The 17,508-nt window shown below is 47.3% G+C and overlaps 1 protein-coding gene across 6 annotated transcripts in view; it reads left to right on the top strand.

Annotated features, from left to right (window-relative positions):
- MAST2 (microtubule associated serine/threonine kinase 2) overlaps nucleotides 1-17,508 on the top strand; it is a 177,284-nt gene that overhangs the window by 115,461 nt on the left and 44,315 nt on the right. For 4 of the 6 annotated variants that reach the window (XM_083157439.1, XM_083157440.1, XM_083157437.1 and 1 more), the window contains 5 exons: nucleotides 5,542-5,633; nucleotides 10,785-10,860; nucleotides 14,101-14,121; nucleotides 14,449-14,527; nucleotides 15,105-15,259. In XM_083157439.1, the coding sequence (XP_083013565.1) occupies nucleotides 5,542-5,633; nucleotides 10,785-10,860; nucleotides 14,101-14,121; nucleotides 14,449-14,527; nucleotides 15,105-15,259 (423 nt within the window). The remainder of the gene's footprint in view (nucleotides 1-5,541; nucleotides 5,634-10,784; nucleotides 10,861-14,100; nucleotides 14,122-14,448; nucleotides 14,528-15,104; nucleotides 15,260-17,508) is intronic. The other 2 variants (XM_083157441.1, XM_083157438.1) reach the window with 1 other exon arrangement.

The raw sequence follows: 17,508 nt of genomic DNA, 5'->3' as shown, positions 1-17,508 counted from the left end.
GGTTCTATAGATGGGATGTTGCCCCTAGCAACCAATCCGATTCTACTAATTTATTTAGCACCTTCTAGAAGAGAATAGATAGAATCTTAATCTTGCTATGAGCAACATACCATCTTCAATAGCAGCGGTTCTCAAACTCTGTCCTCAGGACCTCCACACAGTTCACGTTCTCCAAGTCACCCGACGGTGCACTCATTACTGACTGACACATTTTTTAAAGATCCACAGTTGAGGCAGGACCCATGAGACTTCACCATGTTATAGTGTTCCTTCCAGGAACCAAACGGGGCAGGGCGCTGGAGGGGCTGACCGGGCATGCCAACGTCACTAAAGGGGGCGTGCCCGGGCCGGCGCGTCACTAACGGGGGCGTGCCCGGCGCGTCACAAATGGGGGCGTGCCCGGGCCGGCGCGTCACAAATGGGGGCGTGCTCAGGCCGGCGCGTCACAAATGGGGGCGTGCCCGGCCGTAACTACGTCCCCGAGCTGCCGGGAAAGCGTCATGCACCACAATCTATGGCGGCGCTGGGCTTCACCGGTGCACTCCGGCGGGCAGGCAGCAGGCTGTTTTAGCGGGGCGCTGCTTGAGGGGCAGGGCGCATTCTGCCCTTTAAAAATCGGGCAGGGCGCAGCGCCCCGATAAAACAGCCTAGCGGGAACACTATGTTACCTGATTAGATACTACGGGTATGGGACATAGCGTCGACATGTGAAAAGGTTGACTTGTTTTTTGTGTGTCCATGGACATCATTTAAGTGCGCAGTATTCCCCTTCAGGCACGGGTATATTCTCCCTCTATGTCCACGTGGATAGTTAAAAATAAAGAACCTTTTTTGAAAAAGAAGAAAAACAAAACGTGAAAGTCATGTTGACTTTCATGTTGACATTTTCCATGTCAATGTTTTGACCATCTCAACCGAATGCGTGTCAACCTTTTTTCATGTGTCCACCATTAGTGGTTGATTTGTTGACTGTCGGCCTCTCGACCACATCTCACAATCTACACGTGTCACTAATGGAAATGTAGAGTAATCAACAGTGACCCCTGCTGGCTGTCTGTGACATTTACCCACCACAACAGTACAGCAACAACTGTGCCGTCCGGTTACACTAACGAGAAATCTTTATGCCACAGTAGTTGCAGTCTGCATCATGTAGAATACGACAGTAAAATAAACGCAGGTTTGCTTGTTGCAAAGTTAATGCTATTATTACAATGTACTTTGAAGTATTATTAATGTTCTTTTTGAGAGAACAACAAGATAATTGTAAGTAAGTGTTTCCTGGTACTGGGCTGGTTGTTCCTTAGCACTGGGGGGTGGTTACGCTGCACGTTTTTCTTGCCAGTAAGCGTAAATAACCATTTTGCTGGAAGGCCTCTTCTCATGTTGCAGACCTCCAGATTGCAGTCACAAAAGGGAATAGGAGAGATGGAGCACAAATAGGTCTGAGTGCTAAGTGATTTAAGTTTTATCCCCAGTGGATGCAATCCAATCTTTAGAAGCTGAATTCTAATATTTAATGCATGAATTAAACATGCGTGTGCTGGACGGTCTAATCTGTATGTTACAAATATGACAGACCTATTCATATATGATGGGCTGTCATATGCACCTATTACAAATGGATTGCATTACCTAATGTAGGGTTTACTGATTTGCTGGATTGTATAATACAAGGATTGCAAGAATTCCATGTACATATATTTCACTGCCTACTGCATCATTTACATGTGTTGGACTGTCAGTTTACCCATATCCGTGATGGCTAACCTTGACACTCCAGCTGTTGTAAAACTACACATCCCAGCATGCCCTGCTAGTTTTGCTATTTGGCCATGCTAAAACTGTAGCAGGGCATGCTGGGATGTGTAGTTCTGCAACAGCTGGAGTGCCAAGGTTCGCCATCACTGACCTATATGGTGCCTGATTCAGATTTTCAAGGTAAAAAAAAAAACAAGAAACCGGACAAAACCGTGCGGCTCTGCAGGTGGGGCAGATGTTACAGGTGCAGAGTGAGAGTCTGATCTGGGTGGGGTTTGTTAAAGTGCCTACACACGGTATGATTTGTACTATTTTGACTTAAAGATTTTCCTTTGAACTGCCCAGAGCTCTGAACCAACAATTTTGACTATAAGTACTTGCGATTGTGGCTATGGCCATATAAATTGTATACAAATTGCCGAAATTGCCTAGCCTGCACGGCCTATTTTAGTTCCGATACTGATCTCGCAGGGCCAGGCATCTGCATCACAAGCTGTATATACACGGTGTGATTTGTACTTACCATTTTGACCATATAGTGAAAGTTATCGCAGACCGCACCGCTTGCGATACTGATGCACAACCCTGCGAAGTTGGTGTTGCAAGTAAAGATAGACTGTACAGGCAAATCAATTTCTGACTATATTATATACAGTATATTTGTCCATAGCCAAAATCGCAATGAAATAAAACATTGGTGTTCATGGGACTGCCTACTGCCTGGATTACCAGTCCCTGATCATGGTTCCGCCTAATGCCTTGGTTACCAGTCCCTGAGCATGGGACCGCCTAATGCCTGGGTTACCAGTCCCTGATCATGGTTCCGCCTAATGCCTGGATTACCAGTCCCTGATCATGGTTCCGCCTAATGCCTGGGTTACCAGTCCCTGAGCATTGGATCGCCTAATGCCTGGATTACCCCTCCCTGAGCATGGGACCGCCTAATGCCTGGATTACCCCTCCCTGAGCATGGGACCGCCTAATGCCTGGATTACCCCTCCCTGAGCATGGGACCGCCTAATGCCTGGATTACCCCTCCCTGAGCATGGGACTGCCTACTGTCTGGATTACTCCTCCCTTAGCATGGGACCGCCTAAAGCAGTGGTAGCCAACCCTAGCCCTCGAGAGCTACCAACAGTTCACATTTTCCAGACAACCTAGCTGCTGCACAGCTGCACTCATTAATCACTGACACATTTTAAAAGATACACAGATGGAGCTAATTAGCTCACTTGTGATTCTATGAGGAGACCTGCAAAACATGCACTGTTGGTAGCTCTCGAGGACTAGGGTTGGCTACCCCAGGCCTAAAGCCTGGATTACCCCTCCCTGAGCATGGGACCGCCTACTGCCTGGATTACCCCTCCCTGAGCATGGGACCACCTACTGCCTGGATTACTGCTCCCTGAGCATGGGACCGCCTACTGCCTGGATTACCCCTCCCTGTGTATGGGACCGCCTAATTCCTGGATTACCCCTCCCTGAGCATGGGACCACCTACTGCCTGGATTACTGCTCCCTGAGCATGGGACCGCCTACTGCCTGGATTACCCCTCCCTGTGTATGGGACCGCCTAATTCCTGGATCACCCTTCCCTGAGCATAGGACCGCCTAATGCCTGAATTACTTCTCCCTGTGCATAGGCCCGCCTAATTCCTGGATCACCCCTCCCTGAGCATAGGACTGCATTATTGCCTGGATCACCCCTCCCTGAGCATGGCAACGCATTATTGCCTGGATCACCCCTCCCTGAGCATGGCACAGCTTTTATTGCATGGATTACCACTCCCTGTACAAAAACTGTCAGTATGACATGCTGAATGGAATGGTTCTAGAACCTTCTCTAAAATCACACGTCCTTCTCTGCTATTGCGTCTTTCAGGCAGGGAAACTTGCGGCATTGGCCAGTGTCTGTCCTCTTTGTGTGGTTTATATAGGTAAATCTGAAAGATAAAATGGGCGCAGACTTGTGAGATCGGAGGAAGGAACGGAACATTTTATAACCTGGTTACCGTGGAGGATAACGGGGGTGTGATGGATTATATTGCTGCATGCCTTTGTATAGGGGCACAATTCAGGGCCATTTAATGTACTGTTTAGGTTCTTTTGCCACTTGTTTCTATTGTATAATCTTGGGGGAACTTAAAAAAAAAAATATATATATATTTTTTTTTTTATCTAAAACATAACATGCGCGTGTGCACAAAGATGAACTTGTAGGGTTATCACAGAACAAAGACCAACATGAGAAAGAACATTCAGATCCCGCCCTGAGGTGATTGTAAGCAGATGGGGCAACAACATGTACGAATACATTATTTGTTTGGGCGTTTTAATAATGTGTATCCTATAGCTTTGTCTTCATACGGTGTTGCTGGAGGCTTGCCAAGTTGCCCCTCTTGCAGTGCGACTCTGCCGCGCCAACGTATTTCTTGCTCAGATTGTGCGCCTTATTGGCGGAAATAAAACAACTGCGAGGACAATGCTACATTGTTAGCTTGCATTTATGAGTCTGATGTGAGAAAGAGTCTGCATCTGTCTGCGGGATACGGTCCACAGCAACTAGGTCGACACAAGCATTCGGTCAACACGGGCAAGGTCGACAGTGAAAAGGTCGACATGCAGTATTTCATGCCCTGCCATCCACTAGTGCGTGGTGGGAGAATAAAAAAGGGTGCCCGAAACATAACGAGCGAAGTGAGGGGATGTGATGCACTTCAAACTGTCTCCATGTCGACTGTGTTGACATTCGGGTAAAATAACAGTGACAAACCCCATGTCGACCTTTTGACCTAATACTTGTGTCGACCTAATGCTTGTGTCAACCTAATGTCCTGTCGACCTAGACACATGTCGACCTAGTGGTGTCGACCCAATGCTTGTCGACCTAGTTGTTGTAGACCTAACTACCCACACCCCTGCCTGCGACAGAGTCTGCATCTGTGGAAGAAGTGCTGCAATGCCGCAGAGTTTCCTCACCTTGAGTTCTGTTTAATCTGCAACTTTGTACATGAGACCAATTCCTGTGCGGTTGAATCTCTGGTACAGTGTGAGGGTTTTTTGCTGTATCTGTGATGTGAAGAACATGGTAGGCAAATAAGACGTTGTATGTTTATTATGTGATCCTGCAATCATTACTGCGGCTGTTTAATAGTCTGTACCTCCAATCGGTCCAGATACTGAGGTCTCTCCTCCAGCATCTATTATAAACCTGTCATCCTTTAGGAGGCTTGGTAGAAGCTAAGTATCTGCCTCTTACGGGTTCTAGTAGCGCTGGACAAGTCCCTGATCTGATCCTGACACTTGGCGCTACTTGGATTGCAGCTTCAGAGACTCAATGACCTGGGATGCTGCGCACAGCCCCTGCTCCTTGCTCTCATAACAGAACTGTTGGCTCTACACCAAGACCCCAAACTAAGTCCCCGTACGTGGCTTGGATCCTGTATATAAGAGCTCCTAACTGTCCTTCCGGGTCCCTGTGGTTCAGCAATGACGGCTTTGTGTAGTAATGGGGCAGATTTATTAATCTTGGAGAAGAGATAAACTGGAGATAAAGCTGAGAAAAGGTAAAAGGAGATAAAGCACCAGCCAATCAGCTGTGTTTGAAAAAGACAGTTGGGAGTTGATTGGCTGGTGCTTTATCTCCTTTTACCTTTTCTCCGCTTTATCTCCAGTTTATCTCTTCTCCAAGCTTAATAAATCTGCCCCAATGATCGTTAAACGTTCCTTCTAGTTTTTCTATAAAGCACAGTTAATAATCCGCCTTGTGTTTCTCCACAGCTGCCGTACGAGTAATCGGAAGAGCTTGATTGTAGTCTCCAGCACCTCCCCGACTCTCCCCCGGCCTCACTCCCCCCTCCATGGACATACAGGTAAGGTAATCGGGCTGACTGGTCATCTTACTCCAGTAACACTGGTCTTGTTTGCATGTCTATATAGTAATATGATATTAGACCATACTGCTAGAACATGAGGATGTCAATGTATAATTTGTACAGTGTATTCGGTGAAAGCACTTCCTTTCTCATTTACTTGGAGGAAGACCGGGTACTTGCCATCCAGAAATATGGGCGGATGTGGGTGTTGCAGGGGAGTGGCAGAGGGGTGTAGATGTCACCAGCCAATGAGAGAAGGAGTCCTACCTGTTATTTTACATATATCAGTCTTGTGGCTGCTTTGGACTGTGCCGCCCGCGCCGCGCTCTTCTGTGATGCCCGATCCCTAGTAACTCCCCTAACGATGCCAGCAGATGTCCGCATTCAGGTGAATGATTTAATCAGTGTGCGCAGCTTTCCTACAGAAGAAGTACATCTGTGACTTTGGTGATTGTTATAGCAGCGGAGCGTATTCGTTATACAGGAGAGTTTTGCCCTCTGTGTGTATTGTCGCCTCAGTGCACACTGAGAAATAGACAATCATTAAAGAGTTTGCATCTCACATCACCTGCAATATTACAGAACTTAGACAGCCCCCACCACCCTCCTCCTATATAGAGAGCACAAAGGGTTGGTTCATGTGGCGTCTGGGCACCGCGCTTTATCTGTGAGAGTGACGCTAATCTGGTATCCCACCTGCAGACCCCCAACCATCGCTAGCAGTTCCGGAATTAATCCTGTCCTGGCTCAGAGCAGATAAAATGATCTATAGGGAGGTTTTCTTCTATGAGTATTGTAGTATCACACACTGTGACCTGATTCCGGGCCGTTCTACACCTGTCGTAAATCCCGTGCCGATGACGCTTGTTCTGTCAGAGTATTGCGGCCCCTGTAACTGAGATCAGGGAGCACCCAGAAACCTCTCTGTTGCCAGCGGGATAATGGCAGACGCAGGCTCATATGGCGCGGCTTATTTCCCCATAAATACTCATCTACATATCCTGATCTCCATATAATAAGCGCTCATTTATACCATTACAGCACGCGGCTAATTCTCACTGTCCTACTTTCCATAAGTCTTAATATGAAAATCTCCTTAATACATAAAGCGTCCATCGCATCATCTCCAGACAATCCCAGCCATGTTTAAATGAGTTCCTGACATATCTGTGACAGGGAGAGATCCGGACTCTTAGAAGTTAGAGGTATTAGGCTTGCGCCTTAATTGCAGGCAATTACCCCGCACAGACTTAAGTAGTGGGATGCGAAATCAAACTAATCACAAGCTGCGATCATGGGTTCATAATCACTAATGCATATTCTGCATACACAGCTCATAAAGTACAGTGATGTAGAGTGGCAGGCGGCTGGCCTCGTACTGGGGCTCATTCACAACTAGGAGCCGACTAACATGTGGCAGTGTCGGGGCTGAATACACTGGGTTATATGTGCAAACATGGGTGAGAAAAGCTTATGTACAGACTGAGGCCCTTATTCAGGTTGATTCGGCCGGGTGTGAATTCGCACCAAGACCAATGTTTTGCGTGTGCGCATGCACAGCAGCATATCGGGGGGGGGGGGGGGGGCAAGGGGTGCTGGGCAGTTCCATTAGCATATGTGAACGCTCTGTTACATGTGTTCCCAAGCTAATGCGTTCGTGACACAAGTGCGGGGGTGGGGGCGTGTCGGACAGCTGACATAACCGGATGTCAGCTGCCCACCCAATTCCCTGGAAATCTTTGCATATATATACGAGGGGTCGGGACCACCCGTACATATGCGTGTGCTTTCAGCATCATTTGATGGTTGGTGACCGTCGAAAGATGTGGGAGGTTCCCACTGGCATGCGGACGGATGTTTATGTAAAACATCCATTCGCTTGCCGGGCAAACGAACCCGGCGTGCGAAGGGGTGGGTGGGCTTACCACCAGTCACTGGGCGGATTTTGGAATACCTCGCAAGGGTGCGAATTCGCACGAGAGAGAGTCAACCAGAATAAGGGCCTGAGTGCGCTGTGCTATATCTGAATGCATAGAGCTTTGTGGTTTATTGTCCAAATGAGAAGAGATTTTATTAACTTAGCAGTGACTATATTGTTTTGTAAACCGTGTATTAAATATGTTATTATCATTCATTATAATAACTGCCCTGTATCTTGTTCTGCCGAATTACCACACTCGCAGAACAATCTCCTAACTCAACGGAGGACATTTACTAAGCTGGGAGTTCTGTTTCTATGGGCAACCAATCAGAAGCCATCTATTATCCTTCTAGAATGTGCAAAATAAAGAAGTAGATTCTGATTGATACCCATGGCAACATCCCATGTGAAATAGAATTCCATCTTAGTAAATTTACCCCAACAACTCTGGGAGAATAGTATCCCCCCAACCAGAACTCATCAAGGAGAATAATCGCCCACCCCATAAATTCTGGGATAGTAAATGACCGCACCAATTGAGGAGAATAGATCACCCCTGCCCCCCCCTCCTCCTCACCCCTCCCCTCCATATATGCTCAGATAATAAATTACTCCACCGATTGGGGAGAATAATCCCCCCCTCGAAAATGCTCTGACACTAAATGACCCTACCATTTGGGAGCAATACACCTTATGATATTCTCCTACTGTAAAAATGTTTGAAGCCAAACTTGATAACCGAAGTGGGCTATGAATGTGAACAATGCACTTGAGCTGTTGGACGACCTATTTCCGATCTCACCCATAGGGATTACTGCCCAGGTAAATGGATGAAAGGATTTCAGACTGTAAAGCGGTTACGTTTTTTCCCTCCATTTTCCGTTTCCTTTAAATGTAAGATTATGTGCCATGGATTAGGGGAGAGCCGTAAGTACGCCTTCGGGAGATGGAACACTGTTCCTCATGACGATTGTGTCGGGTTTCTTATGCCAGACTGTGAGATATTAGGAACGTTAATGTATTCTGCTCGGGAGATGTATATATTTAGATCACTGGGTCACTGTGTCAGCGGAGATTAGTCTGCTTCCAAATCCATTACATGTGAGTGGTTTATTTAGGGGCTCATTCCCACGCCGCAGGGTATATACTGTTCTGTATGCAGCAAATTACGCATTCCCAGAGAAACAGTGACAGAAATTCTGCCTGCGTTCTGTTAGGAACCGCTAAGCCTTTGCGTTATGTGTGCGGTGCATGAATGTAAGAAGTCTGTGCCAGTGTCTGCAGTTGTAGGGCGAGTCAGTCAGTAAAATAATGGCTACGTAAATTCTCTTTAGATACTACAAAAGATCATTTTGAGCATGTAACCTCTTCACCATGACTGAATCTTGGGGATTAAAGTAATAATTAGAATTTCTCATTCATCCCCTGGGAGACACTGGAGGGAGTTTACACTGGGGTATAGAGGGGTGGTCAATTTTGAGTTGGCACTTTAGAAAATTTAGAGTATGGAGCTCCGCCCCCAGGTCAGAATTGACCAGTGATTGGATGCAGAAAGAGTTTTTCATGTTTTTTTTTTTAGTGTTTTTTCATACATTACTAAAGTGGACATAGTGGGAATAGTGCTGCAAAGCACCGTGACCAAAGCATAACGGCCCATGCAAGGGGATGCAGTCCATATATACGCTGTCCATGTCAATGTACAATTAAATAGACTCCAAAAAAATCATGAAAAACCTGTCGACCTTTGCATTGTCGGCCTAAAGTATGTCAGCCCTTTTTCCGTGTCAGCCTAGTCACTGTCCACCATTAGTAGATGACCTAGGGACGAGCTATCCTCTATACCGTAACAACGCATTATTCAGAAGACGGATCTTTGGCTAGAAAGATGGTGCCTGGGACGAGCAGAGTCACGCCAGACCTGCCACTCCACGAGGGGCTGTTTGACATGACTGCAACAATAATGTATGAGGGGTCATCTGTTATAAGTAAAGTACTATAAGTTTGGGACGGTCCCTATGAGGTCGATCTAACTTGCCGCGATGCTCTCGCTAATGCAAGTCATCATGGCGGCAGCCTCACTTTACGGTGGCTGGAATTTGCACAAACGTTTTGTGCGAATTTAGTCTGAAACCAGCCCGCAAACAGTGCGAGATTCGGTGCCATTGCCGGCGTTGGCACGGCACTTTGCATCCTACACAGTTAATACAATCGACCCCTATGTATATTATGCATGTATTATGCTGTCGTTTATCTAGAATGTCTCCTTATAACTTATCTGCATACGGCAGGACCCGCTGATCATGCGGGAAACCTGTTTATACTGTGCATAGGGAAGACATCTTTACTGTAAAAGCAGTTAGGTTATGGATTATTTAGAAGGAGGGGATGGCAACGTCATTACACTTTAGTTTATGGTCTTTAAAGAATTGGTTCCTGGAGCTATCATTAGTAAAGGACCAATCCCAAGCCGCAATCCATAGCAACCACTTGCCCTTTAAAAGCAGGGGGGTAAATGTATAAAACTTGGAGAAGCGGTATCTATCCCCATAAAGAAGGTTATGTGCAAGGTGATAATGCTCCAGCCAATCAGCTCCAATATGTAAATTGATACTTAAGAGCTGATTGGCTGGTGCGTTTTCACCTCGCACATAAAGGTCTTTATGGGGATAGATACTTCTCCAAGCTTCGCACATTTATCCCAGAATTTCCCTATAATTAAGGACTGCCACCTGATAAGCGGCTGCTGGGAGAGGGAACATTAGGTGGCAGTGTATGTACTATGCATTATCAATAGGGCCAGCTTCCAGCAGGGATACAGGTAGCTGCTCTCCTGTAACAAGGGAACTAGAGCCTTGGCTGATATCCTGGAGTTCCTTATATTTTTTTACTTTATCACTTAATCAAATGCACAAGATGAAATGCTAATTTCTTTTCAGACATTGCAATTAATGTTCCACCCAGCGCACGAGATTAGCCCAAACAGTGATTTCTATGAATGACAATACGTCTGTGTGCATGTGGCTGACAGTATACTGCTGAATGCAATCTGCACCTGCTGGGGCCACAAACACAGCTGCACGAGGCCCCCACTTACATCGCGCGCTATTGAGAGACGGCTCCCAGTAGAGTCCTGTAATCCTGCTGTATTATTCTCCCGAGCACACATCATATTACCATATATACAGTCAGTATGCCTCGTCATTAACCCTCTTCTGGTCTCTCTACAGGTAACAGCCCACTGGACAGTCCCCGAAACTTCTCCCCAAATGCAGCTGCTCACTTCTCCTTTGTCCCTGCTCGGAGGTAAGTCCCACACCTGTGTCTGGGCTGTATCTTTGTTTTACAATGGCGTGGACGCCAGGCCATCAAATTGAGCCACTAGGACCCAATGCAGGTCTGCTTGCGTTGGGCACCTTCTCGTGCCCAAAATGCGTCCTAGTCGCAATGTGATGCAACTGCGATGCACGGGGAGATTAGTTTGATATGATACTTACATGTTGTATGTGAGCGGTATCTACAGTATCTCCATAAAGAGCGGTATGTAATGCTACGGCAAATCAGATCCTACCTGTCAATTTACATATTGGAGCTGATTGGCTGGTGCATTATCACCTTGCACATAACGTTCTTTATGGGTATAAATCATACTTGCCTACCCGACCCTCTCCTTCAGGGAGACAATGCTCGGTTCCTGGACTTCCCTGGTAATGTAGGATTACCATCACCTGTGGTGAAACACCTTTCTTATCAATGACCTAGCTCCCCACAGGTGATGGCAATCCTACATTACCAGGGAAGTCCGGGAACAGATCATTTTCTCCCGCATGGAGAGGGTCAGGTAGGGAACTATGGTATAAATACTACCCTGAGTCTGTATACGGAGTACAACAGAACTAGTGGAAAAACCGGGAAACTGATGCATGCAAAAAAAGATAGACACCCCCCCCCCCTTTCTTTATAATGAACACTGGGTCTGAATCAGCATGGATTGCATTTTATAGGCTGCTCGCATAAGTGATCCGTCTTGAATGCAAGCCAGCGTTGAAATGTTAAGATGTGTAAGATTTGCAGTTTATTTTTGTTTCCTACCACTAGAGGGCAGTCATTGCTTGTGTATTTTTTCTAAAACTGAGACATTGCATTGATTTATGCTGTAAACGTGTTAATTAAGCGATGCCGTTACCTGCTCACACACACATAGAGATACTCCACAGACGCGTCTCACAAATGGAATACATTTCATTCTCTGGACACATAACTCCTAGGGAGAGACGTCAAATAATCCAAATATATCTTTTGGATTCCTGATGTAAGATTATTTAAATTTATTTTTAAGCGGCTATAATTGAGAAATAGAGGATGAAAGTCTATGTACTAAGCCTTGGGGAGAGATAAAGGGGGGTATTCAGTAATATCGGCCATTTCCACATAATTAGATGGGATTCGCATCCCATCTATTCAATGTTTTTGCGGTTTTATTTTCGGAAACAATCCAAAAATCCCCCCAAAAATGCGGATCCGTAAATCCACTTCTTTCACCGCGGAAACAGGGGGGGGGGGGGGGGGCAAATTTTAAAAAATGTGGCGTCCATTTCCGCAAATGCAGATTCAGCTTTTTATAGAGCCGGATCAGCAAATGCAAATCTAATGTCATGTTACAGGCGGCGTTTGAAAAATGACAGGAGCTGTTTGGCTGGTGCTTTATCTCTGTCCACATTTTATCTGGTAATTATATATTAGTTGGGCGCCCATTATCCATGTCGGCATGGAGTCGATTTTATATAGTGTGGCGAGCCACCGAGCCTGAAGTGTGTTGAGTGGACGCGTAAAAGAAGCAAATTGCTTAGTGGGCGCCCAACTAACATATAAGTACCATTTATCTTTCTCCAAGCCTTAGTACAAAGACCCTTAATAAAAGGGGGGGGTCCTCTCCCCTTTAACACCGGAAAATGCAGGGACCTGGAATATGCTCCCTGGATCATGCAGGGACATTACTGGGTTGGCCACTTTTACACCAGCCTAGTCCCTGCATTTTCTGGCTATATCGTTAAAACAGCTATACCAATTGACCCATTTACTCATATAGAAGAACTTTTGAGTGGGCTTTGAATGATTTTGGTCCTGTGAAACTGGAACGTTTGGTTCCAGAGAAATCTGCCCTCAAAGAACATGAACAGCCATGAAATTACATTTCAGAAATAAAAAAATCGGTTTACCCACAATATCTCCGGAACCAATTGACCCATATGGACCAGCCCAGTATCAGATCGAAGGCCGGGCGATTTGGGTTGTGTGATGCCTGGGAGGGGGGTGTTGCCAGCCATTGGAATTAGCGGGTCCCATGTTATCCTATGGGGAAACCGTTCCAGCTTTGCCCGGTGGTATCTCCGATTCTGTGCGGCTGAATGAGCTATGGTTGGAGGTGGTGGGTGCACAGCAGCTCAGTCATCAGGCAAAAGAGACCTGGCGGCTTCCCCCAGTGGCAGGCTGCAGCGGTAGGGTTCCCCAGACAGCAGCTCTGTCCCCAGGCAGTGACCTGGCAGCTTCCCCGGCGGTGGCGTTCACTACCACCACCACGGCCAGCGACCGCAAGCTGGGTAATTACATTTCACTCTGGCCTGTATCCCGGGCTGGACCCAGGAGCAACCCTGCTAGCTAGCAGGGTTGAAATCCCGGCACATTGGTCCGGCTTTTTGACCCGGGAGCCTTTTACACCAGCGCTAGTCCTGGGTTGTTCCCTGCGCCAACCCGGGAATTTTGGCTGGTGAGAAAGGGGTATAAGTAATAAAGTAGAGACTGGACAGACAGAGGAGAGGGCTAGGGTGTAACCAGCACGAGGCATTACCATGAGAACTGGAAATAGATTGTGCACTTCGATACGATCAGTCAGATTGCTATATAACTGCAGGGTACAGTCGTACTTGCCTTCAGTGAGTCTGCAACTTATTTATATCAATACTGGAGATTCTGCCGTATACCCAGATATATATCATTAATGGAGCCCAGTGATGTATATGATGAAGCGAACCATTAAGCAATGTGTTTCTTGTAACCGTTTCCTCAATGCCCCGTTTTGCACAGCAGTTGGAGAAAAGACAAATTGATGTATTTAAAATAAAAGGTGATGAGCAGAAGGAGACTGTTCCGGCACATCTCCCTCTGTGTCTGATGGTGCCGGTCTGGCTTTATATAGCCATGCAGTGTCTTCCTGTGCCGCAAGCAGACGGCATGGCAGGCTCTGGTGAAATGTGGCAGCATCGTTCCACTTGCCCCAGAAGTGTAGAGGTTGTATGAGGAAGCATATATGTGCAGTGCACAGGGTTTGGTCTATTAAAGAAGGAGTTTGCTTTTGCAAACCAACCAGAATCACCTCCATAGTGACAGATTTAGTTTGCACGGCCGGATTTGTTGCCAGGTATTCTCGAATAGGAGGAGCTCTAGTAAAGGGGCCAGACCAAGTTATCTGCTGGGCATGATGGGAAAATAATGCCTATGACTGAATGGCTCTGTAACTGACATGTACCATCCATCTCTTATATCTAGCCACGGACACAGAGCGGACAGGTAACCTGCTCTCTGTGTGCATGTCTGTGTCACTGTGTACAGGCCAGCACCCCCACTGTCTGCGGTGGAGCCATCCCTTCCCTGACTCCTGTATGACATGTGCCATGACTACAGCCACAGTGATCACGTTCTATGTGCTTCCACTGTCGTTGTGTGTTGTTGGCATTACTGCTCATTTAAAACATGCAATGTATGTCTGGTGGTTCATTCTGATCTATATCCACTGGGTGCACGGTGCCGGGATCGTTTCCAACACTTCACTGCCATATCCAGACCTCTCTCTCTTGTAATGGTGCCGCATGTAACGCTCACTTTTCTTTGTTTCAGGACAGACGGACGTCGCTGGTCCTTGGCATCGTTACCCTCCTCTGGATATGGAACCAACACTCCAAGTTCTACTGTCTCAGTAAGTCTGCTCTGATGGAAGTGTTTGTGCTGGTCTCCCCTGTTTTCATTGTGTACCTCTTCTCCTGGCATCACTTGTCCTGACTTCTAGTAGGCGTGCCATGTGTTCTTACACAGGACCTTGGTCTAAGCCCCCGGACGGGTACTCGCTGTATGCATTGCAGCCGATATTGATCATTCGTCACCCATAGTCCCTAGGCCCTGTGTGACAGCTGCTTAGTGCCCTGTATAAGGCTGGGCGTTGGCACGAATCCTTGCAGTACCGTGCCACGTGGTTTAACCAAGGCACAAACTCCCAATGCAGAATCTGCCCCATAAGCAGAATAAATGTACCCAGTATACATACGTTCTCAGAGCAGAAGAACTGGTGGAATCCACCTGATCAGTTTTCCCTGTCACATGTCTGACCACATGACACCTCTGGCACAAAAGTGGAACAGCCAGATCGCCAGGAAAACATGGCCCCGGGCACTGTACAGCCTGTATTTGCCGTTTGGTTCTGTTTGTTTTCTGCGTCCTCGAGTCGCCCCATACGCATGCGCTTTAGTGTCCTTCTTTTCTGTGTTTTCTGTACTCAGTCGTCCTGCTCATCCCAGGAGAAGCTGCACCAGCTGCCGTACCAGCCGACGGCGGATGAGCTGCACTTCCTGACCAAGCACTTCAGTACCGAGAGCATCACCGATGAGGAAGGACGGCAATCACCAGCCATGCGACCCCGATCACGAAGCCTCAGGTGACCACGCCCGGCTCAAACACACACACACACTACCCCACACACTACTCAATGTTACACTGAGAATTGGGGTAGATGTATGAAGCCGTGATAACAGTGGAGAAGTTGTCTATAGCAACCAATCAGCTTTGAAGTAAGCGTTTATCAAGTACGTTCTATAACATTATATGTAGCAGTTGATTGGTTACCATGGCGCATTTATTTTTTTACATTTTTTTTTACTGGCTCATTGCTTCATACATCTACCCCATTGTCCATCTCTGTAATGTGATCTAACTATAATGTGATGGGCTCCTCTGTTGTATGTAAGATGATCAATGTATTGATTTGGAGGAGTGATAAATTGTTCGTGTGAAGGGATTGACACTTGCAGGACTTGGCCCATCTACGATGCTTAAGGATTGCTATGTACTTTCAGTCTGTGGATTTCACAGTGGTACTTGTGTATTCACGCGGTTTTATTCTTATCGTCAAACACGATCCGTTATTATTCAGTGTATGCTCCATAACGTACCTGGGATTACTCCTGCTATGATGCCAGCTCAGTAAGTACAGGTTATCTCTGGCACAGTGCAGTCAGTGCCAGGAGAGACATCCGTCGTGTTTTCTACATCATCAGTTTGACAGATGAGCGGGACATTTCATGTGATTCCATATGTAAATCAGGAGGAGTAACATTCATTGAAGCAATATCCTGTGGTACGTGCGGTCCAGCTGATTACTATGTCTGAAGTCTTCGTGCGAATAAAACACAACATTGCAGGTCTAAAGGAGCCCATACACGGTCCGTTGTGGACCGGCTCCGTTCTGTACTATGCGATGCGCGCTCCCGCGCATCACATAGTACGGTACAAAAAGTATGTGCTGTACTTTTTGTACTAGCTACACGTCGTATCTGATCGCACTGCATGCACAAGGCATGCGATGCGGTGCAATGTGTACTATTTAAGTCCCAAACGGATCCGTTAAACGGACCGTGTATGGGCAGCTTAAAGTGATCCATAATTTCAGTACCCTGATCCTTCTAATGCAGAAACTGACCGATGGCAGAATGATCTGTACTATCTACATAGTACGTAGCAGTAAATCGTGCCCCCTGTTCGTTTCCGGCAATGCCGCTTATGCCCCCCCGTGGGTGACCGGCACTGCCACATATGCCCCCCCCCCCCTGTGGGTGGCCGGCACTGCCGCATATGCCTCTCCTGTGGGTGGCTGGCACTGCCGCATATGCCCCCCCTGTGGGTGGCTGGCACTGCCGCATATGCCCCCCCTGTGAGTGTCTGGAACTGCCGCATATGCCCCCCCCCCCCCCCCCCTGTGGGTGGCTGGAACTGCCGCATATGCGCCCCCCCCCCCCCCGTGGGTGGCTGGAACTGCCGCATATGCCCCCCCCTGTGGGTGGCTGGAACTGTCGCATATGCCCCCCCCGTGGGTGGCTGGAACTGCCGCATATGCACCTCCTGTGGGTGGCCGACACTGCCACATATGCCCCCCCGTGGGTGTCCGGCACTGCTGCATGCCCCCCCCCCCCCCTTCTCGGGGGTTTCCGGCATTGCCATGTGCCCCCATTATAATCTCCTAACTAGGCAGCCCCATAATTGTCCTTGAAGATTACAGAATGAGGCTCATTGCTTTGCCTGGGTGGGGTTACCTTCCCGGTCCCTAATAAACGCAGCCGCCCAGATCCATGTTTATGCGTAGCCGATTATCCATGTAATTATTCCTGCACAGGCTACAGTAGCTTTTTCACATGTCCCGCAGAACCCCCCCCCCCCGCCCCGCACCGCACCATAGTCAATCACACATTTAATTTGAAGCGTTATTTTCTCGTGGGCTTGTTCATGCAAATCTACTCTCCCCGAGGATTCCTCACATAACCTTTTGCCTGTTTCAGAGACACGTTTCCTTCCCAGCCAATTTCCAATGAGGCTGATTTACATTCTCCCTCGGAAGGTTACAGATGAATTCGGAGCAGTCAGAAGCTTTTCTCATGTGGACGAGGCTTCTGCCACTCACTTCTTATCGCTGTTCCGCAATATTGTTATTTCCTATTGTGCCGGAGCCCTCACAGATATGAGACAGATAGCGATCCCCATTCACGTTTCAGAGTAGAGTTCTCCTCTTCAAAGCAACGAATAGTGGAAAGAGTATCGGCGACCTCATATAATATATGTTGTGCGCTCCAAGTCGATATTTAAATAATAAATTATTTATCGGTCATTTAGCCGAGGATATTTGCATAAAACTGG

The sequence above is a fragment of the Crinia signifera genome, chromosome 8 (assembly GCF_055691185.1).
Source record: "Crinia signifera chromosome 8, ASM5569118v1, whole genome shotgun sequence".
NCBI lineage: Eukaryota > Metazoa > Chordata > Amphibia > Anura > Myobatrachidae > Crinia > Crinia signifera.
Note: the sequence above shows the minus strand (reverse complement) of the source record. Positions and strands in the feature narration are given on the sequence as shown.